Source organism: Ammospiza nelsoni, chromosome 6 (assembly GCF_027579445.1).
Source record: "Ammospiza nelsoni isolate bAmmNel1 chromosome 6, bAmmNel1.pri, whole genome shotgun sequence".
NCBI lineage: Eukaryota > Metazoa > Chordata > Aves > Passeriformes > Passerellidae > Ammospiza > Ammospiza nelsoni.
Window position 1 is genome coordinate 26,093,718 of NC_080638.1, and position 27,033 is coordinate 26,120,750.

General features: G+C 43.5%; 2 protein-coding genes across 9 annotated transcripts; one reads left to right on the forward strand and one right to left on the reverse strand.

Moving 5' to 3' along the window:
- ATG13 (autophagy related 13) lies at positions 1–24,284 on the reverse strand. 7 transcript variants are annotated; one of them, XM_059473857.1, is made up of 19 exons: positions 23,951–24,284; positions 20,499–20,574; positions 18,094–18,175; positions 17,149–17,229; positions 16,405–16,524; positions 15,864–15,910; positions 15,192–15,332; positions 14,115–14,155; positions 13,480–13,576; positions 13,038–13,136; positions 12,220–12,310; positions 9,805–9,903; positions 8,549–8,659; positions 7,308–7,441; positions 6,001–6,118; positions 5,188–5,265; positions 4,787–4,903; positions 4,194–4,322; positions 1–2,989 (listed from the first exon to the last, which is right to left on the reverse strand). In XM_059473857.1, exons 3-19 carry the CDS (start codon positions 18,160–18,162, stop codon positions 2,912–2,914), a joined length of 1,650 nt encoding a protein of 549 aa, XP_059329840.1. In that variant the 5' UTR covers positions 18,163–18,175; positions 20,499–20,574; positions 23,951–24,284; the 3' UTR covers positions 1–2,911. The 7 variants fall into 7 exon arrangements, with proteins under 7 accessions (XP_059329840.1, XP_059329839.1, XP_059329842.1 ...); XM_059473856.1 differs by lacking the exon at positions 20,499–20,574; XM_059473859.1 differs by lacking the exons at positions 13,038–13,136; positions 20,499–20,574.
- On the forward strand, positions 23,847–27,033 carry HARBI1 (harbinger transposase derived 1). Of its 2 annotated transcripts, none has more exons than XM_059473871.1 (3): positions 23,847–23,861; positions 24,919–25,650; positions 26,231–27,033. In XM_059473871.1, exons 2-3 carry the CDS (start codon positions 24,981–24,983, stop codon positions 26,605–26,607), a joined length of 1,047 nt encoding a protein of 348 aa, XP_059329854.1. In that variant the 5' UTR covers positions 23,847–23,861; positions 24,919–24,980; the 3' UTR covers positions 26,608–27,033. The 2 variants fall into 2 exon arrangements, with proteins under 2 accessions (XP_059329854.1, XP_059329853.1); XM_059473870.1 differs by lacking the exon at positions 23,847–23,861 and adding an exon at positions 24,588–24,771.

A 27,033-nucleotide genomic window follows, 5' to 3' on the forward strand; every position in this document is an offset into this window, starting at 1 on the left:
TGCTTACACAAAAGTTTTATTGGAAATTCTTTGAATACTTGAAGTACACCAGAGACTTTCCAAAATAATACACTTGAGGAACCTTCCCCTCCACCCATAGTATCTGTAAATCAGCAGCTACATAGATACTGTCCTTAATATTCAGCAGAGCAGAGAGCTGCTGAAATAAACAGCCTTCATAATACAATCTGTGGCAGGCCACAGCAGCAGAGCATTTGTGCAGTGGTCAGGGAACTCAGGGCCTAGATGTAGCAACCATGTGTTAAAACTGAAGACTGTCCAGAGAAGAGGCAGGTAACTCAGCCCTGGAGGCTCTCTTATTGCTGTGGCCATCCAGCTCAACACTAGCAGCTTATATAGGCAATTTTCCAGCCTTTTGAAGAGGTGGAAATGTGCCACAGTGCCATTTTGCCTTATGAGATGTGAGAGCTGTAGCCATGTTAGGAACTCCCACAATAAAGGGGCACAAGTACAAGCCCTGACCTCCTGGGTGGGGTTAACAAGAATGGCAGTGCTCCCTGCCAGCTCCACAGCTTGTCAGCAGAAGAGCACAGCAGGAGTGCTGGCTAGATGAACTTTAACCTCAACTATTCTCTATTCATATGGTATGAACCAGCCCTTTGCCTCCTGTCTGCTGCTCTGCAGCCCAGATTGTATCACTTTGGAGACTAAAGTTCACAACCACCTGTCTACAAACTACTTCCTACGAAGTGGCAGACCAACTTCCTGAGCACAGGTGAGAGGCAGTTGATCCATTATTTCCTTGTTCTGCACCCTTCTGTGACCCTTCCCACTTGTGAAACAAGGTGGCTTTTGGATGGGTAACAAGTATTTGTTACAGCCTGTGTAACTGAAGTCCTGTTACAAACTGTTTCATCTTGGAACCTTTCTTAAATGTTTCTGCATCTTTGCATGGACAAAGCAATTTCCATGTGAGGTTGCTAAGAAGTTGAATCAGTTGAGTAAAATAAAAAGGTTCTGGTGGGTAATTTTCCTTCAATGAAGCTCTTACCTGGAGTTTTAGAACTTACAAGGCCTCCCACCAAACACATCTCTCAACAAAAATTCTCATAAACTTCAAAGCATCGCTTTGCTCTGGCCTTAAAGTAAGCTGCTGTGAATTTGGCTCCTTGCTCCAGCAGTGACACAGAAATAGTGTCCCAGAGTGGAGCTGGGGTTCCCTCATCAGCTGCAGGCAATGAAGAATGCAGCTAAGCTGAAGCTGCCACATTGCACCAACTAGAAGGCTGGTTACTCAGCCACTCTGAGGAAATGAAGATGGTTTCTTAGTCCTCAAGAAACACAATTCCACTTATAAGAAACTAGGGGGAAAAGAAGTGGTTTTGGACAGTAAGGGGTCTTGCAGTTGCACACTCTAGTTACACGGGGCAGGAAGAGAGAGAACCACAAGAAACCCCACCTTATCCAAGTTTCTGTTTAGTGTCACTGTTTCTCCTCCCATCCTTACATGAGGCAGAAGACATGCAACAGCCAAATCACCCACAGAGCAATTCCAGCCACTCACACTGTCAGTGGCTGGATTATTACAAAAATAAAATTTCAGCTACTCAAAAGACAGCGGATTAAAAAGTACCATAAGCTTCCCAAAAAAGTGTGCTTCTTTAAAGAAGCTGTTTTCTGAATGGCCAAACAACACTACAAATTCATCCATGCCTATCAGAAAACAGCTTTTTACCAAGTCCCTGCCACTCCATTCCACTGATGTGTGCATTTCATTTTATCAGTGAGCCCTGGCTGGATGTAATGGACACACAGTCCCCTAAACAGAGTATAATATTAATTAAGTCGGTCTTAGAAAATAAATATCTTTGATATTTTCTTGCAAAGAGAGACTAGCCTCACTGGCTAGGGTTCCATGGCACACTTGCTCTCTGCAGTGATCAGGACAGAATGACCTGCACTATAACATGAAAACAGAACATCTTTTAAATATAGGTTTCTTTAAAAGCAATAAATATTTTTTAATTCTTAAGATCATCTATTAACCATAAAGCAGGAAGGTTTGCAAGGATTAGAGGAAAAAATCTTGGACTAAGACTCCTAGTTACATAACCCTAAAGAAATAGGATTCCTAGTATTTACAGTTATGTTTCAAAAGCAGAGACTATGAATTCAGCATCATCACAGCTGCTACGTGCAGGCTTGCCAACAGTCAACACTGTTAAACTCAGCATGGCCGAGTGTCAGTGCACTCGGGAAGGAAATGTGGAAAGCATTCCTGAAGTTTCACTCCTGCTTATCAGCCACCTAACAGAGGGTCTTGCACAGTGTAGAGACCCAATTCCTTAGAAGCAGGTAAACAAAGGTAACTTGGATTATGCAGGTCCCAAAGCTGACGTCTCTCCCTGTGCTCCAAGCACGCACTCTGAAGTCAGGATGAAATGCCCAGTTCTGTGGAATGGACTTCAAACAGTTGAATTTGCTGAACTCACAGACCCTGGAAATAAGCCAAAGCTTTCTATGCTCTAACAGGATCAGAGACTGCAGGTAAAAGTCTGTTAGCAAGAAGCTCTACGTAGGAAACTTACACCATAGGACCCTTGGAGGAAGCATATGGCAACTTTCCATAACGCCCCTCCATACAGAACACAGACTGAACAGAAAGTAAGTTTCCATACACTGAGGTTTGACTTCCTGTGTCCCTACTGAAGTCTTAAAACTGACTGTGAGCGAGCAGGAAAAGCAGTCCAGAACTATGTGGTGGAAAAGTTGAGGAGAACCAGCAGCTGAGCTGTATCTGTCATTGAAGAGAGAAAAGAAAGCTCACTTGATGGAGGGAACTAGTCAATGTGAACAAAAGGCAGAGGAGGGGCAATAGAGATATCTGTTGATGTCATCTCCAGGATGCCTTGGGGAGAAAGAATTGCTGCAGCAGAACTGGGAAACAGCTTCACTGCAAGGTTTCCACAAAAGCATCAAATTCTTTGACATTTTTCTCATGGACTGCCAGCTTCTCTGGTAACGAGTCCTGGAAGGTAAGGAAAAATGCAGATCAGGGTTCATTCACAGCAGACAGAAGGAAATTTTAAACACACTAGGAAAAAAAAAAATCTTTCTCAGTCATGCAACCCCTCACCAATGCTCTGGGCTCACCTTTCTACGTGCACAAAAGCAGGAGCCCTCTGGCAGCATCCAGGAAGTGACCCTGAGCAGGGCACTCTGCCCAGAGCCTGTTTGTTCTGCAGGAACTGGAGGTGCACTGAGGCCTCACCTTGTGCAATCCCCACCAGCTGCAGCACAATAACCCACTCGAATCATTGCCTTCATCAAGTCACTTTCTGCTCTCTGGTTTTCATTTTTCTCCACAGTATGGCACAATGCCAGAGAGCCTAAGAGAGCGCCCGTCCAGATGTGACTCACCAGCCACATCAGAACTCCAACTCTTTTCAGGCTGCAAAGTCAGGCCTGGTTTGCCACCAAGTGAGACACCCAGAGGCAGGATTAGTTTGGGGAGTTTCAGTGACCAAGCATGCTGCAGCAGCCTTCAGCTTCTAGACACACTGGTTTCAGAGACTCAGGTGTACCAGAAACAAATCTGCATTTATTTGGAAAATATTAGTGATGGCCTTCCTTCTGAAAAGTATAGGGAAAAAACCTCTATCTTCTGAAAAGTATAGGAAAGACATGGGGCCTGTTAGAGTGGGTCCAGAGGAGGGCCACAAAAATGATCAGAGGGCCGGAGCACCTCTCCTGTTAAGATAAGGCTGAGGACTTGGAGTGATTCAGCCTGAAGATGAGAATGCTCTGAGGAGACCTTATTTTGGCTTTTCAGTACTAAAAGGAGACATTTAAGAATAATGGGAACAGACTTTTTAGCAGGGGCTGTTGTGATAGGACAAGGGACAATGATTTTAAATTGAAAGAGATTAGATTCACACTAGATAAGAGAGAATTTTTTTATGGAGCTGGTGAAAAATTGTAACAGGCTGCCCAGAGAAGTGGTGGATGCCCCATCCATGGAAATAAACATGGCCAGGTTAGATGGGGCTGAGCAACCTGATTTAGTTGAACATATCCCTGCTCATTGCAGGGGGGCTGGACTAGATGACCTTGGTTCCTTCCAACCCAAACTATTCTACAATTCTATGAAGATACTTTTTTCAAACAAGGAATAGGGAGAGCATTATAAAGTACATATGATTTCCACAAACAGAAATTTCAGGATTCCATACCAAATCCTCTGCCATGGACTGTGCTCCAATGTCAATGGAGAGGCTGCTGAGTTGAGGGGGGTTCTGAAATTCACGGTAAAATGTCCCCAGGTCCATTGGAAGAATGTCATCTTTTGAAAATGCTGGTTTCTACAATCAAAGACACTGCTGTTAATTCCCAGAGATACTGGCTTCCCTTTTGTTACAATCTCAGGTAAAGTTGTTACCTGCTATCAGTAAACATCTTGGCATTATAACTTGCTGCAGTAATGCATATGAAATAACTGAGGAACAGCCAATATCACTTGATATCACAATAGCACTTGAGCAGTTGGAAGAGAACATATCTTTGGAATCTAGCTCCTCTAGATGCTAAGAGAGAGGATGCCAAGCCCAGATGTTAGTAGAGAACTGAAATGGTATTTAATTTGTAGCGGTTGATGCCTGGTACCAGTGTCCTTGGCAGTTCTGGGACTGTCACACTCTAGAGTGTGGTACTGTGAATGATGTGTCTTTACCACTCCCACTGAAAATACTCTGACATCATTTGCCATCATACTAGCACGTGAAGCCCACCTAAGGTGCAGTTTAAGAGCTCTGATGGGGGCACTTACAAAGTCGACCATAACGAAGTCATCGTGGGTGTTCCCTGTGCTGCTGCCACTGGAGCCCTCTGAGTGTAAGCTGCCGTGTAGAGGAGATTCCGTTTCTGGGGATTCAGGAGGATTGACCTGCCCAAGAAATCAAAGATGGTGAGTACTGATCTTACAGTCATGTCTGTGTGTGCTTTGGCAATGTGGGACAGTTACATTAACTAGAGCAGGGGCAGCAAACACATGCTGTTATTTGCATGTCTACAGAGCCCAAGATTCAACACAGGAGACTTCTTGAAAGCAAACAAATCTGAATAACTAGTTATTTTGTCCAAAACCAAAGTGTATTCAAGGCAGAGAATAGCATGGATGTTTGCATAAGGGATGCTGAGAAGGCACATATACCTCTGGAAGAGTCTTACCATGGGGTCGTTATCTTCCAGCTCAACATTCTTGGGAGCAAACATGGCAAAAGGAATGTCTAAGTTGGCCATGGTCACCTGAGGAGATTTAGCAAACAGAATTTCACTAAGATGCTCTGCTTACCGGGCACAAAAAAGATACTGAATGTCTTTGTCAGGCCAGCTGAAAACGGCCCAAAATCACGTCAGCAGTTAGGCAGGAGGCTGACAACCTCATTTAAAAGGCATGAAATCCAAAGATGATACTCTGTTGACCTAATGCAGATATATATCTTGAGATGGGATTGCTTCTATACATATCTTGTATAATATAGGCAAGGATTAATGAACTGCTACAAATTGAAACAATTCTCATTTCTTCATCCAAAAGGCCTACAACTGCAGCCCTACGAACCAAGCAAATCTCTAAGCTGCCCTAGCTCAACTTCAATGCTTGCTTCTAGTGATGAACTGGTCTACTGCATGTTCCTTCAAGGAAGGGAGGCTTGCTATCAGCTTTCCTAGTTTATGGATCTGTGGTATTTGCAGATCATTGTGAGATCCAAGTGGAGTATCAAGTCTTCTATTCTCAAATAGGGTGCTGTTCTGCACCCTAAAAGTGGAGCGAGGTCAATGGCTGTCACATCCCAAAAGGATTTTATGAAAAACAAAATACACCTTGGCAAACGTAGGGAAATGCAGCAGGCAGAAATATGCACTCTGTGAGTCTCTGAGGTTGCCCTGGCATTGGGGTGCTTTTTGCTCCTCTATGTATGAACAGATGGGAAAAGAAAGGTATTATGGTGCTCTCTGAGAAGATCTACTGCCTGTTACCTGGTTAATGGGTTTGTTGACAAAAGCTCCCACCTTCCGGATAAAGATGGTCTCCAAAAGGTCATGTGGGGAGCCACACTTTCCTTCACTGCTGTTGGATACTGTTTCTGTATCCTCACTGGGGGAGGAAAATACATAATTAGTGCCTTCTGACACAGGGTAGATAAATAAGGTTTTTTATGAGACTCCTTCATTTTTCTTGGTTTACTCCTAGAAGACAGAAGAAGGACAACAGAAATCTGTTGTTGTACCATACCTTCCTCAGTCAGGAGCACAAAAGGAAAGTGGACACTTGTGCAATCAGGTTTTTGTTTAAAGATGTACAAAAACTATTTAGTTGAATATAAAGTTGCTGAAATAGGCTTTTCTTCTGGGAAATGAGCTTTTAACTTGTGTGTGTCCACAGGTTCATTACTACTATTTTTCAGTAACACGGTACTCACAGATCTCTCAGGAGGTGAGAGATCTCCCATTATATCTGTCACTCAGTTCACAAATGCAGCAGATCTGGTACATGACAACAGCCACTCCCAGTATGATTAATTCACTCCATAGCTATTAGCTATATTACTTCCATGACCTATTGTTTTGTGTTTTTTCCTACCACAGGTATTTAGAACTTTAAAACAACAACAAGAAAAAAAAGTTTTGTCCCATGGAAAGAGGATTACCTAGAAAGGACTGAAGAGGATTACCATTCAAGTATACCCCGGAAAGTGAGTTTTGGTTTTCCCAGAGCAAAACCTCTGTGACTCACAACTATGTGACCCCAAGAGAGATTTCTCAAGAAATAAATATTACCAGAAGGATTTAATTAGATGTGAGGGAGTTGATTTAGGACAGTTTGAGGTTGCATTGTTTCCTTTTAAATAACTTTCTGCCTAAAGTTTCTTACTAAAATGGTGAACAGATTTATGGTAACTACAATTGGCTTTGGTAACAATGCACATTAAGTCTAGAGAATTTAAGACTCATTTTTGAACTTACTGCATCTTGTTTTACAATCAGCAAAAGCAGCAGAAAGATTGAAAAAACTATAAAATCAATAATAAAGTTGATATAGAAGAAGATATACTACATAGAAGAAGAATATTGCATAGACTGGGAGGTTTAAATAGATGCGCAAGATCATTGTTTGGAGTAAGGCTGAAAAAGCCCCAATCAGAGAAATCTGCAAGTTGATTTGAGGAATGAAAAGACAATAGTTATGCTACAAACAATAAATAAAAAGGGGAGACAAAAAGTTTTATCTTAATAGGCTTATAAGTGGGTTAGTAGAAGTAGTGGATCATCTAAAACCCACCCACCTGCTAGAAGGAGTAGCTGCTGAGTAATGGACTCCCTCCAGTGGGGTGCACATCCTCTCTTGGTCAGCTTGAGTGCCATGTGCTGGCTGGCTAGGAACTGGGGGAACTCCCCCTTCTTTGCCTGGACCAATCAGCTGAGATATAGAAAGAAACAGTCAAGTTAAGAAATCTCAAAATCAAACCAAAACCGCAGTGCAATAAAGAGTAGATTTCCATTATACTGGGCATAAGTTGTGGGGGTTTTGGCATATGATTGGGCTCTAGCCCCTGTAAGCCTCAGAAAGATGTCATGTAGGAGTGTATTATCACAATACAAACTCACTTTTTACTCCCTTTCTACTCTACTGTCCATTTCAGGCCTGTTTTACACTGCAGAGTTCTCTGGCCATAAGTCCTCGGCTTCATGGGAAGGAATGGAGGGAAAAAAACCTTACACCCCCTTGCTACAAGCCCATTGCTCCTACACCTTCAAGAGAAGGGAAAGTGGAGAGGGAGGTGCTGCTCTCTTCTCCCTGGGATGCAGTGATAAGATGCATGGGAGTGGTTTGAAGCTGCTCCAGGGGAGGCTGGACATTTGGAGAGAGGGTGGTCATAAACTGGAACAGTGTTCTCTTCCTAGAGAGGTGGTCCATGCCCAAGCTGCCAGTTTTAAGAGGCATTTGGACAATTGCCTTAATACCAGGCTTTAACTTGGCCAGCCCTGAATTGGATGTTGGATTAGATGCTGACTGTAAGACCACTCCAACTGAAATTATTTTATTTTATTTTATTAACATTTGTGTCAGCAAAACTGGTGCAACATCAATATCACAAGCAGAAAAAGACTTCTGTCAACTTGACTTATTTTTCTGATGCACCAATGTAAGTATGTCAATATGAACTGCCAGTGTATTCTATGCCTAACCTACAGAACTGTGCTTGGACAGCTACAGGGGCAGCAGCTCTGTAAGACAGGCAACGTTTGGCATCAGTGACAAGCTGGTGCAGGCAAACAGGTCTGGTGCCTGCTCTCTTGGCATAGTTTTTCCACATGACCCCATACCCCAGTAACGTCAGGGATGCTGAGGAGCCGATTCCCAACTCCTGTGGAAGTTGTGCTTTCTCTGTGTTTACTTTATATTCTTTCCATCCCTGACAGACAGGACACCAATGCAAGCACTAGTTTCAATGTCTCTCTCAGGTGTACAAGTGACACAAATGGTTGCAATACCAGCCACGCTGGTTCTACTCTCTACAAATACCTGGTGAGGGTGTGCAGCATTCAAACCACCAGCAAAGAGTACAGGATACCCCATGTCAGCTGATCCAACTCCCAGGGCAGCAGGCTGATAGGAAAGACGTGAGCTGGAAAGCTAAGGAAGAAGAGAAAAAACAAGGGCAAAGGAAGAGGAGAGAGGAAAGGGAAGGGGAATGCCCCACAGCCTGAATAATCACCAGTCACTGAAGAAGGAACAGGAAAAGTCAGAGGCACAGCATTTCAGGCTGGCAGAAGGATGCTAGATTTTCACTGGAATCAATAATGTAGGTTATTGTTCTAAAAAATTCTTACTGCTATGAGGACTACTTGACAGTAGTACAGGGGACTAAGTCTGAGCCTTGACAGGAAAACAAGATTGGCTTCGTACACATGTAGGAGGAGGCTGTGCAAGGTATGGCTGACATCCAGTCTCAGGGAAGCTCTGCTCTACAGGCCTCCTTCAAATATTGGAGTAGCGGGTTACATGAATGCCATCGTGAACTTACTGAAGAGATAATATTTAATATTTTTTAATCCCAAAACAACTTCATTATCAACTCTTTGAACCTACTTCCATTGCAAAATTAAAACAGCTTATCTTCCAGGCCTGTTCAAATAGGTCACCTGTTCAGTGAAAGAATACATGGTCTCATAAATGTGCCAGGTAAAGAGAACTGGGGAGCTAACCCTTGTGAGATTGCTTTAGGAATTAAGTGTTGGAAGCAGTGAAACCCAGGAGAAATTCCTTATACATCCCAGGCAGAAATCTACCCAGTCAGGTTAGATACAACTTTCCTTTTTAGACTTGCCTGACCTCAAGAGGAGTGTTACTTCCAGAGCTCAGTGTGAGCTCCAGCAGCTCCAAAGCTGATGTTCTTTACAGGGATCAAAATGAGGAACAGCACTTTGATTCACATGAGGCTAGTTCAGCTGAGTGGAGCTCTAATGGCTATACAGGTTCTAGGGACACTGGCTCTCAACAGAAAACAGTCAGAATTGTGCCTTCCTAGTGTCTTTCACTAACAATCCTTGACAGCTGTTGTGTTTTTAGGGATGCCTGTCCTGTCTTTAGGAGACCTTCATCTGCAAAGGCATTTAAGATGCCAGTCTCAGTAAAGTGTCTGGCTCATTATGGGTTCACCAGTCCTTCCCATGCACAACAAACACTTCACATTGTCAAATTTGTATTTTCCTGTATTCATTTTGTCCTGATATAACTTGTATTCTGAAGATGTACAGCATATGCTATTGACAACTCACTTGATGTGAAAAGGCCAGCCCCATCACTGGGACCTTCAAGGTGTCCGTCACCACAGGAGGAGGGGTCTGAAAATGTGCCTTTGTGACAGTAAAAACACACTGTGCATAGACACAGACAAACAGAGGAAACAAGGAAAAGAGAGAATGAGGGGGGAGAGAGAAAGAGAGAGAGAAGGACTTCAGAGAGGAATTATGAAGAGTTGGATGAACTGAATGCTAGTGAAGAGGTTTTGGCTGCAGCAGCCACACCTACACAGAGAGCAGAAATCTCAGTATTGCCAGAAGCACATTCATTTTGTAAAGAATTGACTGTTTTTCAATCTGAGTGAACCACTGAACACAGGTAATATTTTAGACTCCAGTAAACCCTGACAGAAAGTAACTGCCAGAGACTCTGTTCCACAGTTAATTATAATCGGTACCAGCGAATTAGCTAGAAAGCTGAGCAGATATCAGAAAAAGTAAAGTACTTTTTTTTTTTTTTTTAAATTTACAAATTACTTGTATTTCAGCACTCTCCATCCATCCATCCATACTTTCTATCCTCCAGCTTTCTGAGGGATTCTATTTTGGCAGGTCTGTGCTGCACCCTGAGAATGAAGGTGACCCAGACTACAGTGCAATTCAAACACACTGATGTGAAGTGGGAGCTCCATCAACAGGAGCAAAACTCCAGAGTACAGTTTCACAGAGGGTGCTAATGCACAAAGGGCAAACCAAACCTGGTTCAGTCCCATACCTCCTCCCACAGTCACTTTCCTAGCAATGGTTTTCATTTTGAGGAAAGCTTCAGCTTCATTTCTGAATATTACCCATGGCCAGACTCTCCTGAATTTTGGGCAGCTTCACAACACACATATGTAGACATACAAGCTCACAAAGAAGGTGACAACTATTTCCTTGTATCACACAGGTCAGGCCTCACTTTTACCGAGAAGGCAGGCAGAGATTCATACAATTTGCCTACAAAATCACACAGTTCCTAGTATTTTCCCAGTCATTAACCTGCACAGGACATGTAGAAAGCTGGAGAAAAACATAACTACTTCTTTCCCTTTTAATTTAAAGTCCACTCAGCCAAGGCAGCCTTACAATTCTAACCGTGGTAACAAAGACTGGCAGTTGCTTTACATATAGCAACTATGAGCCACAGAAAAAGCAAGAATGTAGGCTTATACTTTATGTGAATCCTCAAGGTTCAAGTGGTTTCATCAAGCTTTTCCCCCCTCAGTGACAGTAAAGCTTCATGACCCCTGTGGAAATGTCAACTTCAATGTAGTTACATACACTGCTCCTGTTAAGTAACACTGGCACGAGCAAGCCAGTGGAAATTTCCTCATGAAATCTTTATTTACCCCACTTTAGGACACAACTCAGCCACAAACTAATTTCCTGAACTGTGTATTGCAGAATAAGAAAAGCTCTATTCTATCAGACTTACCGTGAGTACTGACTAATTAGTTCAACATTGCCTGATGCCTGGTCACCTGAAATCACTTTGGCACAGAAATGCTTCCTAAGAGAAGCTCATTTCTAGCTTGTTCATACAGGAGAATACATTCTGCTAAACCAGGCATATTAATTCCTCTGAAGCAGCAGAAAGACCCCTAGCAAATTCTTTCCTTTTGGAACAGCATTCCAATTATACTTCATTCTATGTTTCACATTGACAGTGAAAGAGATTTAGAGTCTTTGGATTGTCTTTAAAGGTCAGTAGAGCCATCTGCTTGGCTGGACAACAAGGCAGGGCAATCCTGAATATTTAAAGCAATAGACAACTGCAACTCTTCAAAATACAGAACTGTGGAATCACATATGTAAGACAGTAAAAGAACTTGGGAGTTTCTGGGGTTTTATACTCAAAAGGAAACCATTAGCTATTTATTTTAAAATTGAAACTTAAATGCAATTTGCATGGGCAATTTTTTTTTGCCAATACTTATTCCTGCTGCCCCAAAAAATTTTAATGGTCCTATAAATACAGCTTTTGTCTTTTTTCTGTCTTTCTCTAGCATTTTCCTGGTATTTCAGTGTCTCTCTATGTCAGTCTCTTACTCCTACTTAAGCTGCCTGGCATCAATGTCTTGAATTCCTCCTCTTGCAGTATTGGTATGCAAATGTGTAAATGTGTAAGCACACTGCTGTCCTCTTCAAGCACAGCGCAACCCAGCTACAGAAATAGGCTCTTCGAATCCTCAGTAATTCAGTCTTTCTAGGCCTTTGGAATTTTGTTGAAATTAGTATCTAATTTCAATAGATTTTACTCAAGAGTGTAATGACATAAATAACCCACACATTAAATTTTAATTAGCAGCAGGAGGATTTCTGTTTGCACAACAGCTGATGTAGGAATATGCAAACTATTCTTACAGCAATTGTTCTATCCAGAAGTAAAAAGAGCCTGGTTTCTCTTACCTGAGATGGAGGAGAGGTGGAAAAAGATGTGGTACACACTTCTTGGGAATCTTCTACTGAGGGGTATACTGCACCATTGTCTTCACCAGCTCTAAAGCAGCAAGAAAAAACAAGTTTTCTAACCAGAAATATCCCTTAAAACAAACAAATAGTAAAACACAGTGGGACAAACACTGCAGGGAGGTTGAGAGTATTTGGGTGTAGTTGAAAGGAGAATTATGAAGGGCTCTCATCTGCTTACCAGATCTGAGGAAAACAAAGTGGGAAAACATGAGTTTTCCTCAGATGTTTGTCTTCTACCCCATGTAAAATAACAGGTGTATCTAACTACTGCTTTTCTTATACAAGGTAGTGCTGCTGGCTTTGGTGTTTACACAACCATTGTCAAACAACACCACTGGTCCAAACCTGAATGCCCTCACATTCATTTTAGAGAAGGCAAACCTCTCATCTCCAAAGAGAAATTAAACTGATCTTCCCCCAGTGGAAATATCCAGGGATGCATGTAGACATGTAGTTCTGCATCAGGATTAACCATTACGCTTTCAAATTCCTGAAGGCAGCCAAGATTAAACATCCTTTGCGTCCAAGTGCTTCTGTGAAGAATTTGGGAAAATACTGGGGCTTGCTGCACTCAGCCATCTCGATGTGAGGAGAAAAATGTCACCCTTCATCACATGTTTAACTGTGCCAATTGACTGACACTAATTCTCCAGTGTCCCTTCCCATGCTGTCAACAAAGATTGGAAAAGGCTCTGTATTTGGGCATAATAGATGCCTTTACCATGGCCCATGACTTCAACTCAGTATTTCCTCACCTGTAATTGCAGGGATGCATGGGTGAAGAGCTGGGATAGGGACGGTCCACAAAGTGATCAATTATAATCCCCATGATAGGAGGGGTCCTCTCAAACTGCCTGCAAGGCAACAAGCAATGGTGTTACTGGCTTTTTCTCTCTACTCTTCCCAATTCATGGTGCCCTCACAGAAAACCCTTGTGTCTATTGGGATCAGACTATCTTTACAATTTAGTCCTGTGACTCCAGGCATGCATCAACAATTTGAAGTTCTAGAGCCTGGCTCAGGGCTACCCAAATACTCCCCTTGCTGCAAGCTTAAGCAAGAGAGAGAGCGTTCTTCATGAAAGAGAATCTCAGCAGGAAGGGATAAGCAGAAGGGAAAGATTTGGGGGCTCAGAACATGAGGGGTTTAACAGTAAATTATTGTAAAACAGTTTATGGCATGATCACATTTTCTCACCTGGTTGACATGAAAGCAAGGTTGATTCTGTAGGCACAAGACAAAGTGATGGTGCCCACTGGGGTACCCACTGTCCCAACACGGACTGTCTGGAAACCTGTAAAGTTAAGGAATAGTTCTCAGTTTCACTGATTATTTATGTGCCACACTTTTTTATTCTGAGTTTACATTATCTTATTTAAGTAGTGTTACCATTATCTCTTGCAATGTGAACCCCAAAAACACACATAGAACCCATAACAAAACAGCAGCACTAGGATGCCTTGCTGGTAAGCTTCACTTGCAAGACTTCTGATGTTGCTTCCTGGCTTCTTGGTCTAAAATATTGTTCTGAAGTGCTTCTTGTTCCTTAGTAGATCATGATTTCCTTTACCAGTCCTGCCCCTTATCAACACAATTCCGTATCCTTATTTCAGTTCTGTATCACTAGAGTCAAAATGGCAGTGACCCGAGACTTTGTCCAAGTACCACCATTGTACTTGTCCCCTTGTGACACAAGGCTGCACTGGCAGAGCCAGACAAAAAGCATATGTAAGCCTCAGAATAATTTTCCCTATGACACTTGGCAATAGTAACCAAAAGGCAGTCAGAATGAAACACAGTTCTGCTCTTGTTTGTGTGTTGTCTAATCTTACCTTCTCCCAAGCCACTCAGCTGGACTTCACCAAAATATATCCTGAAGGAAAAGGAAAAAGAAAAGCTGTTAGATCCAGTTGGGACATAATGCTATAAATATCCTTATTTCTTACTTAATTTTGGGAGTTGGAAGGCTGGAACTACTCTTCAGGAAAAAAAACTCCAAAATAAATGGCTGGAATGCCCATCTCAAAAAACCTTACAGCTGCTCCACAAGAACAGGTCATGTAAAATGAAGGAGAAAGAGAAAATGGTAGTCCAATCAGGAATTTCTCTTTAACTTTTTTAAGCCTCTGTGGTTAAGTCTACAGTTTAGAGCAAAAATGTGATGTGATACAAACTTCACAGATAGGTCTGAGTCTAAAAGCTGATGCTCATCACACAACATAAGAGGTTAACTGTGCTGTAAGAGTTGCTCTTAAGTACATGCCAAGTCAGCAATGAAGGCAAAAAAGTGAAAATGGCTGGAATTTGAGTTTTCAGCTGTGCAAATGATAACAAGCCTGAAATTTACAATCATGTAAATTAGCTATGAAAACATGTCAAAGACTTTTCTCAGAGCCAAAAACAGTTTGGAAGACAACTATGAACTACAAACCAGTCAGACTCACAGGCTAAACAGAGTTGAACCCAGTATTTGGATGAGTAAACTGCAAAAACTACAGGACATGGAATTGAGGATGCATCTTTAAAATGGAGTAACAGGAGAGTCTGAATCTATGCTGCAAAAGTACACATTGCAGTTATGTGCAATGTAGAGAGCCATTTATCAAACAAAAGCCAGACACCAAACAACTGGATGCTAATAAGCAATTTAAGGGATTGCATTTGTAGAATTTTTTTACTCTTCCTAACGTGGCAGGCAAACACTTCACAGCCTATGTTTAGCTTTTCTTTCAATGGCTCAAGTAAAGGTGATACACAGACCAAAGTCATCTTCTGTCACTGATCAGTAGTACTTCTATAAAAATAATTTGATTTTATTATTGCTCATCCCTTTTTAACTACATTTGCAGCTACACTGTGCAAGTCTAGTCTCTTCTGTTTGCATTTCAAATGGGAAATTTTTGCTTTACCTGTACAATATTACATATTCATGGCCTTGTTTCCTAGAGAGTCTGTAGGCTGGAGTTACTCTGGTTATAGCAAGCAAAGACTTCAGCAATAGAGACAGCCTGTTGTATACAGTGTATGAAACTTTGATTTCTTTGTCACACCTAGAGAACACAAAGGAAAAAAATTAGTCCACAACTAAGCTGCTTTTGTTTGGTTTTGGTTTGCAATTGCTTTTGATTATTTTATTTAAAATACAAATTACTCTGGGCCAGTTGTTTAATTTTATTGCCAAAATGATAAATAAAGCTCCAGTGTGGCTACCTGTACTGACCAACCAGCTAAGCATCCTGCTTCAATCTAGTCACCTGCTGTAGAAGAAATTGCTGAAACATGCCATGCAGCCTCCTACTAAACAGAGACACCTTTTCAATATGAAAAACACTTGTCATTACTGAGACTATGAATTCTTGTATCTGAGGAAACCTACCAGTTGTAATGGAAGAATGAAGAAGGAATTAAATTACTAGTTTTCATTCTTGACACTGGTGTTTAAAGAGACTGACTGCTGCTCTAGACAAAGAGAAGAGTTCCCTCTGGAGTGCCCCTGGCCACACAGCCAGTATGTGCTCATGGATTAACCACATGTGCCCACTGCATCAGCTAAGAACTACAAACACAAAGAATGCACTTACTTTTCATTCATTTCCAGACACCAAATTTCCAGCTCCATGGAGTCCCCCTGGATCAGACAAAAGATGGCAAACAAAGACTCATTTCAGAATACAGACCTGTTCAAATCTCATCAGTGATCAGAAGTGACCACACCTCTCAATAGTTTGTCTCCTGGCTCCCACTTTCTTGTGATGCAATAGAAAAAGGTGCACTGGAAGTGTCCCTGCACAATTGTATCACCTGAGGGAATACCTTCTTCAGAATGCCTAAGTTCTTCATGGGCTAAGAAAGTAGTTTCTTAAAATTTAAGAATTTAATTTTCTTTAAAAATTTAGATTTTTCTGCTCTGTCATTTGTGTGTTTGGCCTCAGATTTTTGCAGTGAATTGCTTCTGTTAAACAATAAATTTCATTTCATTAGCATATCACCTAACTTAATAAAATTCAGATATTCTCACATTGTCTTGGATTAAAGGGCAGGAGCTCTCATAGTTGGCTTAAGATTCAGGCAGAAAACCCCACAAACAAAAAAAGGGGGCATCTGTTTTGACTCAGTTCTCACCTCTGAGGTTTTGAGAGAAATCTCCACGCACATAGACCGTCCAACAGCAGGCAGCTGTCCTGCCAGGGCTTTCTTTGCTTCATGAGTAACCTCTGGTATATCTTTGATTGCCAAATTGAACTGCAGAATCAAAGAGATGGTTCCATTTTTTTTATTTCTTTGAAAAACTGTGTGATGGTACATTTCAGACAGGCTCACAGACCCATATATAACATACTAGGTCAGTGTCCACTGAAATATTTATGAAACAGAAAATTCCCAGCTGGGTTCAAGCTTTTCATATTTACAAAGATTCCCTTGGCTGCTAATTCAAACGTTTTTCTTATTCCTGCTATAAAAAATATACTCCTTTTCCCTCGCTTCAGTCCTATCTTCATCCACAGAGTATCCTGAGTCTTTTCAATTTTAATAAAGCCAAATACTAAAATGTCCTGAATTGCAGAGTAGCAAACTTCTGACAGATAAGAACTCATCACCCCACCCCCAAGGAGATCTTGGAAATGTGCCTTAGCTGACAGGAGCTGCTGAGAGGCATTATTTCTCTTTCTCCTCATCAGCCTGTAAGAGTCCAGAGTGATTTGCTGCATGTGAACAACCACCAACCCTCTGCAACATCACCAACGTAACTACATATAGTACCTACTCTGTGAATAATTATTATTGTCTGCACAAGACTGTAATAATCACATGGTGTTCTCAGCACACACACAGAGTTATGGAGTGGCTTTAAAAATAAGACCTTACCCAGTCAGAACCTGTTGGGGAGGATGATGAGCGGGTACAGATTTTCTCTCCAAGTCGGGCCTGGACAATTACTTGTACTGTCTGGAACAGAAATAAAAGGATACTTAGTGATGTTCTGGGCTCAGCACCAGCTCTGAGCCTCAGTTCAGAGCCTGAGCTACACAAGCTGCAAGTGAAAAAGATGAAAGGGCTGACCAGGACGTAGAGAAGTAGAGTTTGCTACACTGTTCTTCAGTTCTAATAACTTTAAGTTATTACATGTAATAGGCAAATGTATTTCAGAAGAAAAATCATTTTAGGCTGACCTTTCTCTGTAACAACACTAAGAGACAAAGTCAATTTTGCAATCAGGATTTGCAGTTTTCAATAGAAAATTCAGGAAAAATTTACAAAAATATCCCAGGCCATGACAACTAAACTAAAGACAAACGAGCCTGTACATTTAGACCAAAGCCATTGTCAGATTATCTACTTGCACCTATGTATGAAGTGAGGCCAAATTTTATAATTACATATCAACATCATTCAAAAGAAGATTCTGGTATTATTGTTTTTGGATGCAATATAAAAATTTAGATAGGCTGAAAGAGTGGAGTCCAGCAGATAAACTACTTAAAAGCTGGTGGTTAGACATGCTGCTAGAAACCCGAAGCTGACAGAGGTGTGAAGTGCCTACAGCTGATTCTAAAGCAGGATGTTTCTGGAGGATGGAAGAGGATTTGAGGGTAGAAGAAAGGGGAAAATGTTTTTCTAGTTTTTCTCAGGAATCTCTTAAATTTGACATCAGCTCTTCTTGCTTTGTTCTTCAGCAAAACAAAACAAAACAAAACAAACAACAAACCCAAACCTCAATCTTGTTACTCTAGCCACACCAAGTACATAATTTGTTTTGTGGCATTTTTTAAACAAGGAAGAAGAGGCATTTGTCCAAAGAAGAAAAATTACCTTTAAAGCAAAAAATTTGATGAACTTGTCCAGGTCCTTCCTGTCCTGGGAACTGAGATCAGTGTCCATTGCATATGGCAATCTGAAATATAGCACAGGTCTGGGAATGAAGTCTTCTTCAAGCTTTCTGTTTAGATTTCAAAATATTTTTGCCATTAGAGGCCATCTCAAAAGAAATGATAAATACCAAAGTGCTCTAACTGTCAAAATCCAAACACGCTAAAAACTTTGGGATGTGAGTGTGCGGTGTAAATGCATATTGATAGTTTATGTGGTCAGTGCAAAGATCAAAAAATTAAAAAAAAAACAAAGAATGCTCACAATTAAAACTCAGTACAAGTTCTTCAATTTTGCTACCTTAATTTTAAAAAGCAAAACAAACAAACAAAAAAACCAGAACACCCCAACACCACAATGACTGCATTCTATGCCAAGCTAACCATCAGACATGGAGGTCTCTGCTTCAGAAATAATGTATCTTCAGCTATCAGCACTGGTCAAAACCAAGACAAATTGTTATCTTGAGCTTGAAATTCTTAGAATAGTATTTCAGCAGAAATCTATATAATAAACCACTGCTGGAACAGGCTACGCTGCTTATTTACTTTCAATAAATCGTACTTGAAGTAAAATTATACAGGTACAAAATTTATCTACAACCAACTGAAAAGACAAATTTTTGTCAAGAAATAGACCAAAATCATCTGTTCAGTTCTCTTGAAAGCTCTGATAATACATACTTAGCTTTCACATTGACACTGCCTTGTTTTTCAAAATACAATTGTTTCTAGGAACACAATGAACTTGCATAGCATCTGAAGCAGGGCAGGGCAAGGCACTAATCCTATTTTTGTCACCATCATGTCACATGGCTGGGATAAATCACAATTCTTCTGTCTCTCAGTTTCTTCACATATAAGTTAATAATCATATAGAGACCACTGGGGAGGAACGCCTTAATTAGCAGCACTCACTGTAGCTTTTGCTTGGAAGCCTTCAAAGCATGAATTCCCTCTTAGCCCCGCTGCAGTTCTGGGACAGCTAATCAGCCTGAGGCAGCTTGTCAGCCATCCCGTATTTGTATTTACGGAACGCGCTGCTCCTCGCAGGAATGCCGGCCAGCTGAGGTCAGGGGCACGAGCAGCTGCTGTGCACAACGTTATTCAGTGTCCAGTCATCAGGCAAAGACTGAACTTACTGCAAGGTATGCTATTTATGCAAATGGAAGCTTGCAGGGCAAAGGGGCCAATAGCCCTGTTCACACAGAAAACAGAGAATCTTTCGTGACCATACACATGCAGTACATCTGTTTAAAATATCACATTAATGACAGTAAAGCCCAATGCTTCAGGAGCATCAATCAAAAAGGGCTGCAAGATAAGAGTACTGCAAGTTACAGAGCATTTTATAGAGAACAGTGCTGCTTTCTGAATGACTCTATAAAAAGAAAGCTGGACTTACAGAATATTTGAAAGTTCCTAGGCTACATTCATACCACATCTCCTTAAGCTGTACTGTTCTCATTACAAATTATAATTTGAAAACTAGCAACACAAGTGATTCAACATCAGATGCATTTTCAAATTATCCTTTGGATATTTTAACCTTGTAATTGAAACTGTTATCCCTTCTTTCCCTGCATTTACCTCCACTAGAGAGATTACAGACCCTTTCCACTGTGGGGGGTGCAAAAAAAGGCAGCATTTAAAGTGTTTGACATAGTACTCAAAATTAAAAAAACTCAACCCTTTAGTACAGACAGGTACCATTACAAAAAAACCACAAATCCCCCCAAACAAGCAAACAAACAAAACCCCAAGCAAGAACAACCTGTTATTATTATTTTGACTTAATTAAGTACAGCACTGTAGGGGCTGAGGGGATCTGAGATCTCTGACAAACCTGGCTAATATAGGCAACAAAATACCCCATCAAAAAATATGTTTTCCTCAGCAAAGAGAATGCTGACATTTAAATACTAAAAAAAAAATCATACTGCCTTTTAATGTGAAGAGTGCTATGTGACCCCTGCAGAAAGATGCAAGGAAGTATATATCCCGATATGGTGGGAGAGCTGTCAAATAGAACACCCACATTTGCCTTTTGAGGCTGGAAAAAACTTCTGATATCAACTATTTCAAGATACTTGGGAACTAATGGAAGGTGTTAGGCTCACTGGTCTGTTAGGAAAAGAAACAAAGATGACCATCAGCATGGCTCCATGTGCAGTACAGGAATTTGTTGTGATGACCCAAATATCTCTAGAGGAGAGAAACAACCACCAGAGGATTCAAAAAAATGAGAGCCTCATGGCTCTGCCCTGCTGCAGCAGAACTGGGATTCTTCCTGGAAGATCTGAAACTACCTGTAACATTCATCAAACATTTGGAGATTCATACTGTTACCTCTCAAGCTCCAAATGCCAGCAACAGTTAACCCACCAGAGTCCAAAGTAGAGCAGAAAGTATCACGCAAGGTTTCCTGGAAAGGAATAAATAATTTCATGGGAAAACTGGGACTTTGGAACTCAGCTCCTGAAATGTCTAAAGGCTCTTATCTGACAGCCATAATCTCATTGTTGTAGGAGGGTCTCTGGTGATTGCCTGAGACCTTCTAAAGCTTAGAACAGTATTCACCTTTAGAATCAGTCTTGGTAAGAGTTAAGATGGAGCTAGAATTACAGCAAACTTGTTTTTTACAAAAATTCTTTGGTACTTTGAGGTTAGCTGCCACAGCTGACCTGAAGAGGAGGGAAATTCTTTAAACTGAGTTCCACCAAACTCAATCAACTTCTCACATCCAGTAGGTTGCAATGCCAGCACGGCTCTTTGTTAAGTGCTACTGCACAGGCCTATGCTTAACTCAAGGATAACACAGGCTCATTTTACACTGAATAACAACTAGAGGGCAATAACTTTTGGTATAGGTTAGAAAAATACAGATGACTGATCTCCCCTCAACCAGGTAATCCCTTAAGTAAACTGATATATTCACTAGCACAAGTGTGATATATATCAGCACAAGTGTGATATATATCAGCACAAGTGATGCAACAAGCATCTTTTCCATATGGCTTTTTGCTTTGTCTCCACTTCCTTCAACACCCGTTTTTATACTGTTGCCTTTATTTATATGCCTTTGTCTTCACTTTACTTGAACAGAAAGACCAGAAACAGCAAAGAACTGCCTCGTGTGGCTCTCTTGACTAAATCCTTATTCCTTCTCCCAAGGTTGAGACAGATTTTATCCAACAGCTTAACATCTAAGTGTTGTGCCTTATACACGCTACTGCTATTTATACCCTCCTTCTCTGAGAAGGATGACACATCAGCATAAGGTGATGGCGCTGTTCGCGTGATGCAAGGAACTGCAAGAGCCCTCCCCTTAATGCCTCGGCAGAGCCGAGAGGAACTACAGCGACAGGCACGCCGTGCTCCCAGCCCTGCTCCGAGCTCCCAGCCCTGCTCCGTGCTCCCAGCCCTGCTCCGTGCTCCCAGCCCTGCTCCGAGCTCCCAGCCCTGCTCCGTGCTCCCAGCCCTGCTCCGTGCTCCCAGCCCTGCTCCGTGCTCCCAGCCCTGCTCCGTGCTCCCAGCCCTGCTCCGAGCTCCCAGCCCTGCTCCGAGCTCCCAGCCCTGCTCCGAGCTCTCAGCCCTGCTCCGAGCTCCCAGCCCTGCTCCGTGCTCCCAGCCCTGCTCCGAGCTCCCAGCCCTGCTCCGAGCTCCCAGCCCTGCCCCGTGCTCCGAGCCGTGCTCCCAGCCGAGAGCAGCCCCGCTGGCGGCAGGCACCTGTAACCCGGCACACAGCAGCTGCACGGCAACACCGGGGATCACCGGAACTACATTACGTGTTCCATGCACGGGAATTGAGCCAGTGCATCTCTCTGACACCTACAGAAACAGGAAAGGAGCAGAAGCACCTGACACACACCAGGCATTATTATGGCTGCTGGGGAAAGCTGCTTCCATCAACTCCTATATTTCTGAGCCATGGCTGCTACAACTTAAAGTTATCTTGCTTTCTTTTCAACCAGACCTTCATCAACACAAAATAATTACTCATGGTTCTTATGCCAGAGTGAAACTGAAAAGACAAGAGGGAAGAAACCAGAGTGGATGTGGCTGTAAGGAGAGGGCTGTGGACAGCTCTCATCCCAGATCTTCGTTCCCAGTTACTGGACTGTGCGCCACAGACTGCATTCCTTGCCCATACCACTCGTCCAGAACTTCTTTTTTAATACAGGACCAAATTCAATCTGCAAGAATGCCCTATGAGAAGCCCAGAAAAGCCTCGTTGAATCATGCAGTAAACAATAAGCACATGGAAGTTTTTGAAGCTTTTAAGAGCTCCTGGAACAGGTCCTTCCTTCAATGAACAAGAAGCTTCACTGCAAGCAGGTATTTTGAGCACACTAATAAGTGACTATATAAAGATCTTCATAAACACAGTGCTCTGTTTCAAGACTGAGCCTGCAAGTCAAACTCCAGCATCCTACAATTACTTAAAATTAATCTCCATTTTGCCTTCTTAGTAGATTAGTCAGAAACCTAGGGAGAAGTAGCAAACAGTTCTAAGTGTGAAGGTGTGACATTCTCATTCTTTAAAGTTTGTGGATTTTTTTAAAAGAAAATATTAAATTCTATAGCAGAATAGAATAAATTCAATAGCAGAAAAACTGTTTCACATAATATAAACATTCTGATGCGATCAAAGGCTCTGTAGTTCACTATATGCTCAAGTCTTGACTGATAAAGAGGTAATTTTTCCTCCTGATCAGGAAACAGATTCACTTTTTAACCAATAACTCCGCAGCTTAGTAAATACCTTACCTAAAGCCAGCACAGCCAGCTCCACTGACTTAGAAAAAAAATTAAGTAATTCCTGTTGACCAGCAGTTACATTCTGTACTTCCCTAAGGTCTAAAAATGGTATCAGTCCAAAGGTCCATCCTCTCAGTTTGTTTGTCAAGCCAAAGTATACAGACTAAACCAGAATCTGCTTCTACATACTCTGCACTATAATCACCAACACAATCACCACTGCTCAACTATTGTTTGAACCCATGTTCAGAAATGTTAATATTATACAATACCATATAAGCAAAATAAAGTGATCCTGTATGATCCTTCCTACAGACAGCCTGGCTCATCTGAAAGACTTATTTCTTGCCACAAGAAGGAAGGGTCCTCCAGGTCAGGCCACTCCTGCAATAATTTGGAGATGCTCTAAACTTTATTTAGACAGCCAACTAATTTTCAGCTAAGACAGTAATTTGCCATGTTTTTCCCCCTTGGTATGTGCCTAGTCATATCACTTTTGGGATTTGTAAGTAGGCAGTTTGTAGGCTTAGTCCAAAGAGTCCCTTTTCTAGCTATTCACTGACATGGAAGATGTCTCTGCTCCCACTGAATCCACGGGAACGACTCTGACTGTGCCCTGAGAGCCACACCTCCCACAGGAAAGAAAGATACGACCACCTGTAAACCCCTTCTCTTTCCCAGCACATCACAAACTCGCGCCTCACAGGAAGACTATACGAGACCATAAAATGGAGCGTGCGGTCTCAGATCCCACTGTTCCCAACAGGCTGTGAAGCATTTTGATTTGAAATGACCACCTGCTGAGATTACAGCGGGCCACATCTTTCCCAGGCTCCACTGACAGCCACCAGTCGTTAGGAAAACGAATCGCAGCCGACACGCGGCTGTCGGGAACCGAACCCCGCGAGCAGCGAAGCAAAGTAAAACGGAGACGCGAAGCCGCAGCCAAAGGTTTAAGACGCGCATCACAGCCCCCTCCCCTGGAAGGGCCTCCCGCAGGCTCGCGGAGCTCCAGCCCTGCCCCGCGGGGGCCGCGGTACCTGCGCGGGGCCGGCAGTGCTGGCGGCGCGGCGGCTCATCCCGTGCGGGGCCCGCTCCGCCGCCGCGCCTCGGCGCCTTCTCCGCGCCCCGACCTGGCACGGGGAGAGCCCCGCGGCCCCGGGGCCGCGACCGCCGCCTCCAAGCCCCGAAGCGGCTCCGGGGCTCCGGCCGGCGCCCCTTCTCCTCCTCGTTCCCGGCCCGGGGGTCTCGCCGCGAGTGTCAGCGGGGATGCGCGGCCGGCGGCGGGGGCCGGGCCGGGGCTGCCGCTGCCCTCAGAGCCGCGGGCTGCGCCGCGCCGCCGTCATCACCGTCGCCATCGCCGCTGTTTGTTTTCATCCGCTGCGGGCGGGGGGGGGGAAAGGAAGGAAGGAGGAAGGGAGGGAAGAAGGGAGGTGCCTGAGTGTCCGCAGCGGCACTTTCGGCACGCAGCCGGCCGCCGCTCCCCGCCCGCCCGCGGCGCGCTGAGCCCACAGTCCGGGGAGGCAAGATGTCGCCAGGCCTAGAAAAGCGGGGCAGCGCCCGGTGCCCCTCCCGCCGGTAGCCCCTTGCCTGTGGCGAATCTGTCGCGGCGAATGTGGGGCCGGACCGGCGGGGACCGCCTGGGAGCGGCCGGTAAGGGCTGGGACGGCTCCGGCGGAGGTCGCGCGGCCCGTGGGGTCTGGGGCGCCCGGCAAGGGCAGCGCCCGCGGGGGCTGCGAGACCGCCCGCCAGGCTGCCCGCGGCTCGTGTCTGCCGTGCCCCGGAGAGGGTGACTGGGGACGGCTTTACCGCCGCGGGAGGTAAATTCCTGTCAGCGCCCCGCAGAGGTGTCGGCTCCGCGGTGAGTCCACCTGGCTGCCCTTGTATTTAAAAGCAGAAAAAAAAAATTAAAAGGTTTGCTGGATGATGACTGAAGGGAAAATGGTAACGGAGTCTGATAAGCTCAGCAGTAAGAACTGTTCTGAGTATCCTCTTTTGCTTTATGCAGGTGAAGCCTCTGGGAAAGCCCTGTTAGAGGGGAGCCCCAGGGGACGCCCCTGGCCTTCAGCCATGGCCGTACCTATCGCGGTTCTTGACTGCGACCTCTTGCTCTATGGCCGCGGACACAGGACTTTGGATCGCTTCAAGCTGGAGGATGTCACGGATGAGTATCTAGTATCCACGTACGGCTTTCCCCGACAGTTCATTTGCTACCTGGTGGATCTCCTGGGAGCCACTCTCTCACGCCCTACACAGCGATCCAGGGCCATCAGTCCAGAGACGCAAATCCTTGCTGCATTGGGTTTCTATACCTCTGGCTCCTTCCAGACTCGCATGGGGGATGCTATGGGCATTAGCCAAGCCTCGATGAGTCGCTGTGTTGCCAATGTAACCGAGGCACTGGTGGAAAGAGCCTCACAGTTCATTCACTTTCCTAAAGATGAAGCTACTGTACAGACCCTGAAGGATGACTTTTATGCGCTGGCAGGAATGCCGGGAGTGCTGGGGGTGGTTGACTGCACCCACGTGGCAATCAAAGCGCCAAATGCTGAGGACCTGTCCTATGTGAACCGAAAGGGTCTCCATTCCCTGAACTGCCTCATGGTGTGTGATTCCAGAGGAGTCCTCCTTAGTGCTGAAACGCACTGGCCAGGCAGCCTGCCTGACTGCACGGTGTTAGAGCAGGCAGCCCTCACAAGCCAGTTTGAAACTGAGCTACATAAAGATGGCTGGCTACTTGGTAAGTCAGCTTTTCATCCTTGTTTTCAGTAGAAAGTCAATTATATATTGTCTCCTTACTCTGGGCACGAGAGATATGTTTACTTTCAATTGCTTTCCTGCAAATTGCTTTGAGATTTATGACTCAGTTTGGACTACCCTTATCTTGGAAGCTTAGAACATTAACTTCTATTCTGTGTTTAAGTGTTCTAAGCTTAGAACATTAGCTTCTATCTGTTTTACAGTCTGATTATTGTATGTATTAATCCTCATTCATTCTGTTAATAGCTTTCTTTCAGTATTCTACACCTTTCCATGCTGAATTATGCAATTTTTAATTCTAGGTACTGCCCTAGTCCAACTGTTTCCCCCTGTTTTATGCAGTAGATTAATTCTCTTAAAACCCTTCTGTGGAAAATCTTCTTCTGTAAAACTGAATGCCTTTACTTTGTCACATTTGTAAACCAGAGTTACCTCTTCCGTGCCTTCTTTTTTCGCCAGAGGAAGAACTTATTCTGTATCTGCTGTACCAGTAAGCCAGGCTGAAATGTGTGGCCAACTGTAGGTGTGTAACCTGTCCCGCTCCTTTCCACGGCTCACAGGTGACAGCTCCTTCTTGCTCCGGACGTGGCTGATGACCCCTCTGCACATTCCCGAGACGCCCGCGGAGTACCGCTACAACATGGCCCATTCTGCCACTCACAACGTCATCGAGCGCACCTTCAGAACCATTCGGTCACGGTTCCGCTGCCTCGACGGCTCCAAAGGCACCCTGCAGTATTCTCCAGAGAAGTCCAGCCACATCATTCTGGCCTGCTGCGTGCTTCATAACATCTCCCTGCAGCATGGGCTGGACGTGTGGTCTGCACCAGCCACAGGACACATGGAACAGTCAGAGGAAGAATACGAGCAAATGGAATCAGTGGACTCGGAAGCCTGTCGTGTTCGTCAGGAGCTTTTACTTACTCATTTTAGCTAATGTTGTGACAGAGAGGAGGCTTTTAACAGTTCCATCTGGGAAGTTATCTGGAGCAAATATGCCCCTTCCTCTTCTTTAAGCCTGTAAAGACTTAAGCAGATGTGAGATGAGAAGAAATATACTCTCTTCATTTCAGGCAAATTTCCGAACTGCTCTCAATCTCTCCAGAGATTCAGTTTAATTGGGACATTTTTGCTGTCATGATGCTTACAGGCACCCCATTCACTTGAGAACAACGACTAATGTGACAACGGTGGGAAAATTATGGAAATTGTCTTTTATAGTGATGGAAAATTTGTAAACCTTGCACTGTTTTCCAAAGCAACAATTCTATTCCACTGTGTAACTCAAAACACTTATGATTGATTTTTTTAAACAGTATTTTGCACAAATTAAATTTCCACATGAGCTCTTTTCTACTATGAA